The sequence below is a fragment of the Leuresthes tenuis genome, unplaced genomic scaffold (assembly GCF_036924035.1).
Source record: "Leuresthes tenuis unplaced genomic scaffold, fLeuTen1.0.hap1 SCAF_10, whole genome shotgun sequence".
NCBI classification, from domain to species: Eukaryota; Metazoa; Chordata; class Actinopteri; order Atheriniformes; family Atherinopsidae; genus Leuresthes; species Leuresthes tenuis.
In genome coordinates, this window is record NW_027325364.1 from 8,790,929 (window position 1) to 8,803,836 (window position 12,908).

The 12,908-nt window shown below is 42.0% G+C and overlaps 1 protein-coding gene across 1 annotated transcript; it reads left to right on the forward strand.

Annotated features, from left to right (window-relative positions):
- The first annotated feature begins 94 nt into the window (after positions 1-94).
- Positions 95-12,634, forward strand: rragca (Ras-related GTP binding Ca). Its single transcript, XM_072393827.1, has 7 exons — positions 95-482; positions 2,770-2,973; positions 3,844-4,043; positions 6,413-6,527; positions 8,673-8,815; positions 9,142-9,290; positions 10,136-12,634. The coding sequence occupies exons 1-7, from the start codon at positions 300-302 to the stop codon at positions 10,288-10,290; spliced, it is 1,149 nt and encodes a 382-aa protein (XP_072249928.1). The 5' UTR covers positions 95-299; the 3' UTR covers positions 10,291-12,634.
- Positions 12,635-12,908: the final 274 nt, after the last annotated feature.

Below are 12,908 nucleotides of genomic sequence, written 5' to 3' on the forward strand. Positions count from 1 at the left end.
CGTCAAACCTCAATTGAATGACAGGCAGTTCAGCCAATCAGTTTTTGTGTGGTAATCCGGACAGCGAATCAAATTGAAGGGGTGGGACTAAAGGGCAAGTTTTTTTTTCAAGGGAGAGGAAATCCTTAGGAAATGTGTGGGATCACGTTCTGTGTTTCTTAGTAGCTTGGGTATTATTGACAAACTACTTTTACAGCGAGACGATAGTTGTGGTTTGTATCCATCATCCACCACAAATCCGGGTGTGGTGAGCAACAGCTAAGGGGGTAAATCGGGGAAGCGACCGTCGTTAGGTCAAAATGTCGATTCAGTATGAGGTGGAACAGCTGGCTGACAGCTACGGGGTTGCGGACTCGTTCCCCAAAGATTTCGGCTATGGTGAGGAGGAGGCCGACATCGAGGACAGCCCGGCGCCATCCGACAGTAAACCGAGAATCCTGCTCATGGGTTTGAGACGAAGTGGCAAGTCATCGATACAGAAGGTGGGCATATATTTAAAAGTGTTAGCCTTTGGAGGCGTACGCCGCCTTCCTCTGCCTAACACGAGTAAATGGGACGTTAGCCAAAATAGCTAGCGAGTCAGTTTAGCATGTTGCAAGTGATGATCGCTATCAATCATCAGATAACATGTCTAGCTAAATGAGAGAGGACGAAAAGCAAGAAAAGAGCTGATAGCCACTTAGCTCCTAATGTTAGCTAACGTTAACGGCAGCTGTTAATTATTAACCAGATCGATAGAGACGGTTGGTGCATCTTTATTGATATGTAGACATGTAGCATGTGACTGTTTGATTAACAACTTGTCCAACATGCCAAATGTTTTCGTCCCACCCAACTGCAAGGCACAGCAGGTCTGTTCAGTGGCTTTCACATGACAGCAAAGTGACCACACCTTTAATTTTGTTTTCGTTTTAAATCAGTGCAACAGTTTGACTAGCACCCTCTTTCCCTTCGTTTATAATCTTAGGCTGGATTAACTAGTCAGGAGGGGGGCTCAGGGGGAAAGAAATTCGCTGGGTCCCTGTGCAGTATGTACATGCACCCGTCACCTCCAAGTTCCTCCTAAGTTAGAGCCTTCAGTTCTGCTGGTCTTGTGATCTACTTTGTAGATCAAACAGTAGTCAGACTCATTTCATCTTTGGTGTTTATTGCAATGCCTTCTACCTCAGTTTTAGTGGAGATGGGCTTTACAATTGCAAGAAAATCTGATCGTGTTAACTGGATGAAATCGTAGCAAGTCATCAAACTGTCAAATCCTTTTGACATGTTGTAAAATCTTGCAGCCCACCAACCATCTATGTTTGTGTGATCCAGGTCTGAAAATGGGACTATTTAAGGCTGACACTGTTTGAATTATAGATGCTGTTGTGCCCTCTTTCATATTTTATTATTTATGTCATAATTCAAGGGGGAAGTAGAATAAACTGTACATACCCTGACATGCGAAGGGCAAACAGAAGAGAGGCACTTCTCTGTACTGAAGTGTTCAGGCACACTTGGCCATAATCCACACACCCTCAAGTCTAAGATTAATGTTGCTCTGAAAGTCTTCACTTTGGGTTTAGAGACATGTGATTTGGCTCTTTGCTGGTTCATCCGCCTGTGATCTTTGTGGCACGCAGAATGTTTCAAAATGGAAGTGTTGAAACTCTCCTCAGCCATCCACTGCTGCTTATTTTCTGTATCTAAGAGCATCATTAGGCTTCAAATAACATGTAAGTGTAGTACAAGTGATGGCCGTCGCCTTACTATCTGCGTTTAAAGCATGTGGATGAAAAATGCTGAGTAAACTGACGTGTTGCATCAGAAGGGTGAGTCTGCAGTGTTTTGCCCTTTTCCCTCCTGTTCAACATGTGACGTCCAGATGATGTCTTTGTGCTGGAATCATCAAGCCAAAACACAGCACTGTTGTGACATTCTTTCCCGTGAAAACATGATTTAATCATTTACATTACGCAAGATTTAACATGTTGTAAGGCGACCAATTGCAATGGGTTGCTACATGTGTGCGAGAGTGCGCACAGTGTATGAGGTTATGCTTATGTAAGGCTTAAGGTGTCCTGCAGAAAAGAATTATTAAACTTGGGCACCAGTTAAGAACAACAAACTAAAAGCTAAGAACCTCTTGAAGGGAAAGAAACTTGCGCTGTCACTCCTGATCTGACAGGGATACCCAAGCATATGTTGCATCTGGCCTGAAGGAGTTAATACAGGTTTCTGCTGAACAGCTTGTAAAAGAATATGTATTTTTTTTTTTAAAAGCAAAGTTCACTCACTTACTCTTATACTTAAATGATTTATCGTTGGAGAGGAGACTGAAATGAAATGCTTGGTTTTTATACATTTTCTCTCGGTCTAAGCTGTTGATGAATGGGGTCTCTAATCCCTTAAAGAGCTCTCTGTGCGTAGATGCCAGATTAAATATGATATGTAGCAGAAAGTGGTAAATTCTTGAAACAAACTAAACCAGCTCATCTGATTAAACGTAGCCTTACTTGGTGAGTCGGCTTCAGATCACAAACCTGTGGGATGCCGTATTGAAATGTTGATCAGGAGCACAAGGTTCTCTGGTGATTGCAATCAGTAATACGTGAGTGGAGTGTCCGAGTTTTATTTTGACTGGGAAGCTTTGAAGTTGGTTTGTACCTTTTTGTCTTTCCCAGCATATTTTATCCTTCTTTATGTTGCAAGCTGCTTAATAACTGAATTCTCAGTCAACAAGTCGTCTACCTTTGTTCTTCTGAATCATGAGCAACATTCTGATTTCAGGTGGTGTTCCACAAAATGTCCCCCAATGAGACCTTGTTTCTGGAGAGCACCAACAAGATCTACAAGGATGACATCTCCAGCAGCTCTTTTGTCAACTTCCAGATCTGGGACTTCCCCGGCCAGGTCGACTTCTTCGACCCCACCTTTGACTACGAGATGATCTTCAGAGGAACCGGGGCTCTTATTTTTGTCATTGACGCTCAGGTAAAGAACAGGAACTGTTCATCTTAATCTCACATGGCCTTACATGCAGGAAGTTATTCTTTCACAGCAGCAGTTTTCTTTCTGTTTTTTGTCCTAAACGGCTGCAAAGAAATGTTGGGCTTCAAATGTGCTGACCAAACGTGCTGCATTTTACTTTCCGTTTTCCCTCTGGGGTTACAAATTGACCTTTTATTTGATGAAGTACAAATCGGACAATAATCTGTGTGGCACGCTTGCTGTGTCACGACGTGAAAAGGCGCGCGCATAAAGAAAACAAACTTTTGGAGTGTTCACAGTTAATGGACGGCAGAAACTCATTTCAACCCTCCAGTGAACTTTGGGATGAACACTCAGAGGAGCTCGGATAAATTGCATGCTGTGGTTTTTATGTGAGCGCTATCAACATCACCCTGAGTGCTCTCAAGAAGTTATCTTGGGTACAATAGAAGCCCTGGCAAATGAGATTGCAGGCTTGATTTGTACTCGAGGTGCATCAGATTGAATTTGTTTCAGCTGTTGGTCACAGAGTGGTTTGGGAGCCGAGTGGTTCTCCTGTTGTTGTTTTGGAAAGACGATGCAGAAGCTGATTTCCTCATACCTGGTGTACAGCGGAGGAGAATGTGCTCCTTGGTTTGTGTGTCACTGTAAGATGGAGGCAGCTTGCGTAGTTTTCAGTCCTGCATGTGTACTTTTTGAATGCCTACGACTAACAGCAGGACAGGATTTTTATTTTTCAATGTCCACTGTTAAATGAATGCGGTCCCGAAGGGTATGACTTATCTTAAACTGGGACTTTTTGAACTTTTCCTCTGTCTTGTTTCGTGATTGCCGTTTTGTTTGTTTGTTAACGTCTGCTCTTATCTGTTGTAGGATGATTACGTGGAGGCTCTGGGCAGGCTCCATCTCACTGTGTCGCGGGCCTACAGGGTCAATCCGGAGATCAACTTTGAGGTGTTTATCCACAAAGTGGACGGCTTGTCAGATGATCACAAGATCGAAACGCAAAGAGACATCCACCAGAGAGCCAATGATGATCTGGCAGACGCAAGTTTAGAGAAGCTGCATCTCAGGTACATTTTGTTTAACCTCTGTACAGGAAAATTACACCAAATTACTCCACTTTCTTTCGTGACAGTTTCTGCCCATACGATTAGTTGCTTCAGGAGTGTTGAACCCTAACCCCTAAAAAAAAAAAAAAAAAAATCCCAAGTTCGTGTTGTGGTTTAAACAAGTTCAAGATGATGACGAGCAGGGCCTGTTCTTTGTGAAAAGACTTCCTCAAACTGTAGCTTTAATGGGTTTTAATCAGATGAAGACACCGGTTTATATCAACAAATACAACCAGCCTATGAAGCTGTTACAGTAACAGTTAAAAGTAACAACAGGGATTGTCATTTTATTTCTCCACCCTTTATAGTTGCCTCCTTCTTTTGTATAAACTTACAAAATTGTCCATAAATCTGAATAATAGGTGTCAGTGAATGCTTTTTCTTTGTTGGCAATTTGTGATACTGTGAAGTGAAGTTTACTTCTAAGTGGCAAAAAAAGTCTGTAAGGCTTAAATCTTTCTTACAGTAACCCTGTAAGAGGCTCCACAGCTCCAGTCATTTTTATTTTTAAATTGTGCTGCTCATCCTTGACTAATCAATTGAGCCATTGTTTATGGAACTGTTAAACTTTTAAAGTGGGTATTTTACTGTTAACAGTCAGTGGAAATTGATTGATACAGATAAATAAAACGCCTCTTTTCAAAGACTCAAGCCTGCTCTACCTGCCTCTTTAATCTGCACCTCAGAGGAAACTTCCAGCTGTCACCAGGAAGTGGACTGCTTATTTCTAACTTAAACTGTGTTTTTTTTCCCTCCTCAGTGTTGTACTATCACATGATGGAGGTGTTAATATGTCAGCCGGTCACACCCTCCAGCCAACTACAGTTTTAAGTTTGAAAGTGAACACTCTGCTGGCTTCACAAACAGTTGAAATCCCAAACGTCTGTTGTCAGAATTAGAAGCTGAGAAATTGTACAGTAATGACTTAAAAACTTTAAGACTCATCAATGACTGCAAATTCTGAAAGTTGATGCGGTTCCTGTTATATAAGTCATACTGTAGTCTTTCTCTCTGCTGCATGTTCTGCATACTCTCATGATGCTGTGAGATTACTCTCTGGCTTCCTAATGAAGACGCAGCAACTCGTGCTTCAGATATCAGAGCTGCTGTGACTGAGGATCCAAACTGCAGACTCAAGCTTTTTTCCAATGTCTGTTGTGGCTTATTGGCCTAAAAAAAGAGACGTCCTTTACACACCGCTGTTCTTCTTTGGTAACTGACACATGCCAGACAGAGAAACTCAGTGTGTGCTTAGACTCATTAAGCTGAATTGCAGAATCAGCGAAGTGACGTCAGCATTGATGGTTGGAGTGGCCTTGCATAGCCTGTTTAACTTCTGTTACTAGCTCCCTTACTAGCTCAGAGGCGGATCATCTTCGACCCCCTCCATACCAGCTTCGTACTTTCACACGTGACAGTATACCTTTACTTTACGGTATGCCTATGACCGGCATATGTGAAAAGGCCTTTAGTTTCTGTATAAACTGGAGAGTTAAAGTTCACATCTACTGTTGGGTTTGTGTTCCTTTTATCTTATTGTATTGATGTTATTGTATGGAGTTCAAATCACGTTTTTAAAAAAAAAAAAAAAGTTTAAAATTTTTTTTAGAGAGAAAATACTTGAAGAAAATTGAATTGGTCATAAAGAGTAAACGAGTGAAGGCTTTTGCCATTATACACTGTAAACTGATTATCTCTTGTATCAAGCCATAGTTTGATAATTTCTGTCTGTTTGGTTCAGACATTTTCTTTATTAAAATTAATCAAGCAATTACAAGATCACAAAACTGCTTGATTTGATTCTAATAAAAGAAAAAGGCAGCAAGTAAAACAAAGATGTCAAGATGTGTTTTGTTCTGTTGTGTAGCACATTAAACGGGCCGAGCCCGGCCGGCTCTGCAGCAGCTTTGCCAATAACATCAAGGCCGTTTTGGCACATGCTGCAGAGTTTTTATGCTGGGTGAGATTGTTGTTTATTACATTCAGACAGCCAGAGCTATCCTGGATATATATTGGAGCCTGGAGAACTTGTGCTGTAAAATTGACTGTCTGCCAAGTGTATCCATTTGGCGCGAACCACTGCTTCTCCAGACTCTAAGCTCTTAAGTTCACGAGTCCTGTGCGGCCAGTTTTGCAGCAGCCAGACGAATACAGTGTTTGTGCCAAGTAAATAGTTTAAAATGCTTTCATTGAGACTTTTTTGTTCCTGCATCTGTTTGCCATGAGATCTCGTGACTGTCTGTATTTTTACCTGGTTTCATAGGCATTTTGAGGAAGTGCATCTTATAAGTATTTGCTTATTCACTTCCTTTTTTGTGCGTCTCATTCAGCTTTTACTTGACAAGTATTTATGACCACTCCATCTTTGAGGCCTTCAGCAAAGTGGTGCAGAAGCTCATCCCACAGCTCCCCACCTTGGAGAACCTCCTAAATATCTTCATTTCTGTAAGTAGACACCGTCCAACTCTTCTCTGGGTTTTTGTCATTTACAGCGTGGTTTGTGTGTGACAGCCTTCCTGATGTGAGTCACTGCCTACACCGAGGCTATGATATGGTGAGCAGTTCCTCCAGACAGTGACATTAAAGGGACAGTTCTGGGTTTTTGAAGTTGGGGCTGTGTTCTGTGCTTATGAGTAGATAATACCTTACCTGCAGCGGTCAGAACACTGTATGTGTGGAGGAGATCCCCATGGTGGAGTCTTGCTAACAGCTACTGAGATTAGGGACAAAAGAAGAGCGAACTTTGATCCTCTGGAACGACTGACACCTAAAAAATACGTTGATGTTTTTTACAGTGCTTCACTTTTGCCTCAGTCCATTGTTTCCTCCGTCACTATTCTCTCAATTGAACATGTCTGTGTTGCTGCATGTGCTGCGGCTGCTCGGCCTATCCGCTGATCAGTCCACCAGTTGTATCGGGCTTAAGAGGCTGTGTGTTTGTGCTTTAACAGGTTGTGCCAATAAAGCGACATCCTTTACCATATCACCACATAGATTTCATTATCACTCGTTTTTTCTGATTTGTTTTGGGATTACTGTGAGAAACAGGAACATGCTAAGCTAAGCTCATGCTGAGAACTGTGAGTCACAACTGATCAGCGGCAGGAAACGCAGTGACGTGGAGCAACATGGGCGGTGTTTGGTTGAGAAAATGGTGACAAATTAAACAACAGTCTGACGCTGTTGCAACTAACCACAATGTAGCGTTTAGCTGAGCTGCCATGAAATGTTTTGAGAATTGAGATGGTGCTCTGACCGCTGCGCACTGCAAGTAAGGTACTGACTACTCATAAGTGCGTCACACAACCCCGAACTGTCCCTTTAAAGCTTGTTCAGGACATATCTGTGTCCTGCAGCTTGATCGTAAAGCCAATCATTTCACAGTTCAGAAGAGTTGTAAGTTGCACCTGCTTCGAAGTACATTTCATCAGTTCCTAATTCCATCCAAAAGATGACAGGAAGAGATTGATATGATCATTACCTTCTTTTTTCAGAACTGCTGTTTTAGACTGCTGCCCCCCCATCTGGTCTTTCACCGCTGGTGCAGACTGTTGGCTCATTTGTCTTAATATATTTATGTTGATAAAAGGTGTGCATTTGGTTGATCACTCTTTCTGCTGAGTTGTCATGTTTGCAGTGTGCAGGTTTTTAACTTTAGAGCCACTTCTGAGTTAAATACAACCTTTAGTTTTATAGATGCAGCCAGGCTCTGGTTTGAGTTGGGTCTTACATAGACTGCAGCGACATGTGCATAAGTCACCTGGAACTGAAGAGCCAAGTGCAAAGCTTGGGGGTCGCCGAGCATTCATCGGGGCGTTAATTCCCCTCCTTATCACTCACCACTCTCTTTTCGCGCTGTTCACCGCCACGTTCACTTTTGCCGCGCCTCTTCGCTCTGGTACATTGGAAAAGAATGGCAACTGGCCACTTCCGTCACTCGCTTTGTGTTCGGTGGGAATCCAGGGTCAGGCGGATCCCAGACATTCACTCTGAATGGGGCGAAGATTGTATCGAGCTCGTACTTAGCGATTGAATCGTGTCATCATTAATGCTTTTGCCCATGTCCCACTGAGTGCCTGTTCTTCAGTCTGAGATGGGTGATGCAGACCGATGAGCAGTTTATAAGTGTAAAAACGACCGATGATGTTGTCCTTGACCGTTGGACCATTTCCCGCTGACACAGGGACGTAATACATGCACTACATGTGCTGGCAGCGATAAACCAATGAGAGAACATTAGTTAATACGTACGCCTTATAATCAGGTGCACCTTATGTATGGGTTAAGTACAGAAATGGACCCCGTAATTGAGGGTGTGCTTTATAATCAGGTGATTGTTATAGTGCGCAAAATCCGGTAGTTTATGTTGACCTACTGTTGGTGATTTAAAAAGAAACACACCCTGACTGTTAGACGTAGGCTCCACGTCTGCGATTGGTTCTCCTGATTTGACTTTTTCATGTCATGTCATGAGTAGAGACATTTAGGATGGGAATCGGCTAAGGGTGCCCAGTTTCTTTATCATTCTAATTACCTAACCCTCTTTTTTTTGTTTTCTTCCCCATTTGTTTCTCTTCTCGTCACGGACAGAATTCAGGGATCGAGAAGGCCTTTCTGTTTGATGTGGTCAGTAAGATCTACATCGCCACAGACAGCTCACCTGTGGACATGCAGTCCTATGAACTGTGCTGCGATATGATCGACGTGGTTATTGATGTCTCGTGCATATATGGGTGAGTGTGTTTTGGTTTTCTTGGAGGTGTGTTTGCTCTGAATTTCTTCTAGTTATCAAAAAACAATCAGTACTGCGTATCAAAGCGGTTTCAGTTAATTTTCAGTATAAATTTGCATTATATATTTTAAAAACCTGTTCGGTTAAACCTTCAATAATTTCTTTATGGTTTAAGATATGTGGCGGAGTTAATCCATGTGTCTGAAGATACTTTCAGTGAAGCAAAACCTGAATAATGAATAATTAATGACCTCACAGATGAGCTGCATTTTATTTCTCGTAGTCCCCACTCATCCTAAACATTACTCTGTTTTTGTGCTGCACTAGTCTGAGGGAGGATGGCAGCGGCAGCGCCTACGACAAGGAGTCAATGGCCATCATCAAGCTCAACAACACCACTGTGCTGTACCTCAAAGAGGTCACCAAGTTCCTGGCCCTCGTCTGCATCCTGCGAGAGGAGAGCTTCGAGCGCAAAGGTGAGCGCTTCAGCTACACGTGTTAAAGACTGCGTTAAGTCACAATAAGACCCCTACAGGTTATAGCGAGGAACACACGATGATATTGGGACGTCATCAAGATCAGGCGGCAAAAGCTTTGAAATTTAATATGGGCGACAGACTAAAGTGAACCTTGAGAGGCAGATGGAGTACAATTTGCCCTGGTTGTGGATATTTTCACCTTTTTAAGAACAGTCATCCAAGTGGGTTAAAGAAGGACGTCTTACTTCCCCAGTTTGAATGTGCTGCTGTGCCATAAGGGGAACATTCAGGGATCTGGTATTACTCTTTCATGAAATTGTAGGAATTGTTTAAGACAGAAAATGCTGGGTTCTACACTTCCATATATCTCAGGAGTATATTTGGCTACATTCCCCAAATTTTTAACGTCTCTTGTGCCCAAGTTATTACAGACAGTGTCAGTGTATAAAGGTACAGTAAACTAGTTTTTATATGTTTGTGCTTTTAGTTCTTATTCAGGTGACCGTAGACTTCACACATGTGCATAATACCTTTATCTTTTAAACCTAAGGTTCAAGTTGCTCCATTGTTTTCACACGAGTGAAGGTTATTTTTTTTATAAATTCAAGGGCAAAGTAACTAATTTACAGTAGAAGTTTAAGGTTGAACCCTGCAAGTGGTTTTTATGTCTTGTTCTAGTTCCTGATAGTTATCTTACATCATGTAGAGGTTATTTTGGGAAAACACAAGCTGTAGGATACAGTGATGTGAAGAGAAACTTCTTTTCTTTTTTTTTTTCAGTAGCTTTTCTTTTCTTAAACCTTTGTTGAATACCTAAAGTATGTATTTTTTTTTCTCCCCAGGATTGATAGACTACAATTTCCACTGTTTCCGGAAGGCCATTCACGAAGTATTTGAGGTGGGCGTTTCCACTCAGCGTCCACCAGGGTCTCAGGCGGTGGGCTCGCCCTGCAACAAGGCTGTCGCACTGAACGGCACGCCGCGCAACACTGTCTAAACACTGATGCAAGATATAAAAATAAAAAGACGCAAAAAGAGAGAGGAACGGAAGGATGGAGAAGGGTCAGGGAGCCTGTGGAGGAGAGACTTCGAAGCTGGGGCTCATCAGTGCACCAGTTACAATCCCATTGCTCCCAGCACCTAAAGCACTGAGAGAGGCCTCGAGCCCAGAGAGTGTGGGAGCAGCACTGGAGCACAGAGGCATCTGTTTTAGGTGAATGTAAAGCACTGTGTTGGCTGCGAGGAAGTCGAGAAAGTTGAACTTTACCTGGACAGGAAAGCCATTCAGGAGCTTTCTTTTGGATTTCCTAAAGCAGTCAAAGGCTGTGACAATTAGCTGCTGGCTCTTCTATGTGAGGAGGAAAAACAACACCTTCTGACCTCTGCTGGACAAACTGTGATGTCAGGATCCTGTCTAGTGATGAAACCGACCACTTCTGTGCTGAAAAAGATGGTGGATGTGAACTGCTAGTCCTAACCCACACATGTTCAGAGATGGCCTTATGTAGATAAAGCTTGACTGCAGTGCAAGCTTTCTCTCACCACCACCCACCTCACCCTACCTGGATGCTGCCCAAAACTTGCTTTTTGGTTCTACTTGTGAAGGGAAAACAAAGGTTTGTGACTGAAAAGGGATTGTGCTGTCCATACTTGGTTGTGTGTGTGTGTGTATGTATGTGTGCAGGCATCTGTATGTATGATAGTGTGTGTGTGTGTGTTTCAATGGAAGGTTTTGATTAGGTCCCAGACTGGCCCCTTGTCTGCAGTCCCTCATCTGGATAACAGCAGCTTAGCGTAATTAAACTCTTCTCAATCATGTAAACTAATTTTTGTGTTTGCTCCAATGAAAATCAAACTTTTTATTGGCTTTATGTTGGTTCTGAAAAGGAGTTTGGTTGGAAATCTAAACATAGTCGTTGTACAAACACTGCCAAAATGATTAATTCAATCAAAACCAATTAGAACATGCCATGGTTTCAACTTCAGAGAAATCTGGTTGAGGTGTAGGACTGATGAGGGAGATTCGGTTGCAAGTTGCATGCATTTCAACATACAGCTTCAGTCCTGCACAAAATTATTTATCTTTTTTTTTGTATTTAGTTTGATCACAAGGGTTCACAAGAACAAAAAGCACCCATTCCAAGCATGCATACATGGATGTGTTGTTACCTTGTATTGTTCTCAGCCGTAACACTGCTCATTGTAATCGAAGGTAAGAATAAAATGAAATTAACTAAGAATATTAAAGAGATAATGCTGGAGAAAAGACCAAATTTCATTATTGTTGCCATAACAGTAACACTGACAATGTCCATGCCTTTTTTCTTTAGTTTGTTTAAATCAGAGTTGAGAGTTCTGGTTGAATAAAGAGACCAGAGGCCTGTACTACGAATCAGAATTAGTGGCTCTGTGAGGTAACCTCAGGTTTATCTCTGGGTTTTCAGGGTTACGAAGGTGGCTCATGTGATGCTGGGGTGTGTCGCCATGTCAACGCTTTGGCTTTCGCATCATATCATCGGAGAAAAACGCTTCTGTATAAAAGGCTGATTTAAACTTGTCAACTTCATATGCTTTAGAGCTGTTACTTCTGTGTTCTTCAGCTGGTCATTGTCATCAAACTGAACTCACACATATGTTTTATTTGTATTTTTTAGCCCCGGATGTTTTAAAGGGTATTTTAAGCATACAGGGTTGCATCTGAAAGCAGGCTAAAAGAATTCACCCTCAATGTGTTTTTAAAAAAGAAAATCACAATCATAATTGTTGTCGGATCTAATTGTGCTTTAATTATCGGGCAGGAGAATTAATAAGCTTCTTTATACATTCTCTTAGCAAATTTATTTATTTTTTGCTGGCTTAGACTTCAGCAACTCTGCATCTGTATCTTCACACATTTCATTAGCATATTTGTTGCTCTTCCTGTGAGAAATGTCCAGCTCCAGATTAATGTTTGATTTGCCATCTAGTGCCAATGTACCCCTTTTAACAAAAACACACAAGGCCAAAGTGGGGAGACCTTGTCGTGACACCGCTTAGCATGTTCCTCATCGTTAGGATTAGTTTTGCCAGATAATTATAAGATACTCTGGATATGTTGAGTCTGCTTGGTAGTACAGGCCGGATCCAGGAGTCAAACGTACAGGGAGTGTGTTTTCATTCAGAGTTCAAAGTTAAACGGGGATCTTCATGAACCTGCTACTCAAAACGGGCCCAAGGTTTCATCGAGTTTATCGGCCACCTGAAATAAAGTCACCTCTTCATTGTTGCACAACAAAACCGTGACGGATGATTGATTTAATGTATTGTGATGCAATACTGTGTGAAATAAATGATTAAAATACTGTTTTTCTTCTTGTATTTCCTGGGAAACAAAACAGGACATTGGAGAAGCCAAATAATCTTGAAATTATTGGGATAAAAAAAAAAAATGACTCGAATGAGAAACTGGCCACAAGAAGGACTCTAACTGTCACAAGGTGGTGCTGTAGGACTGCTGAAACTATACGCCACAGTGTAGGCTGCTCGAGTTCCATGTCCTCCAGGAACAATAACTGTTTTTTTGCGAGCATGCATCAGCTGCTTCAACTGGTGAATTATACAGCCTGTTGAAACAGG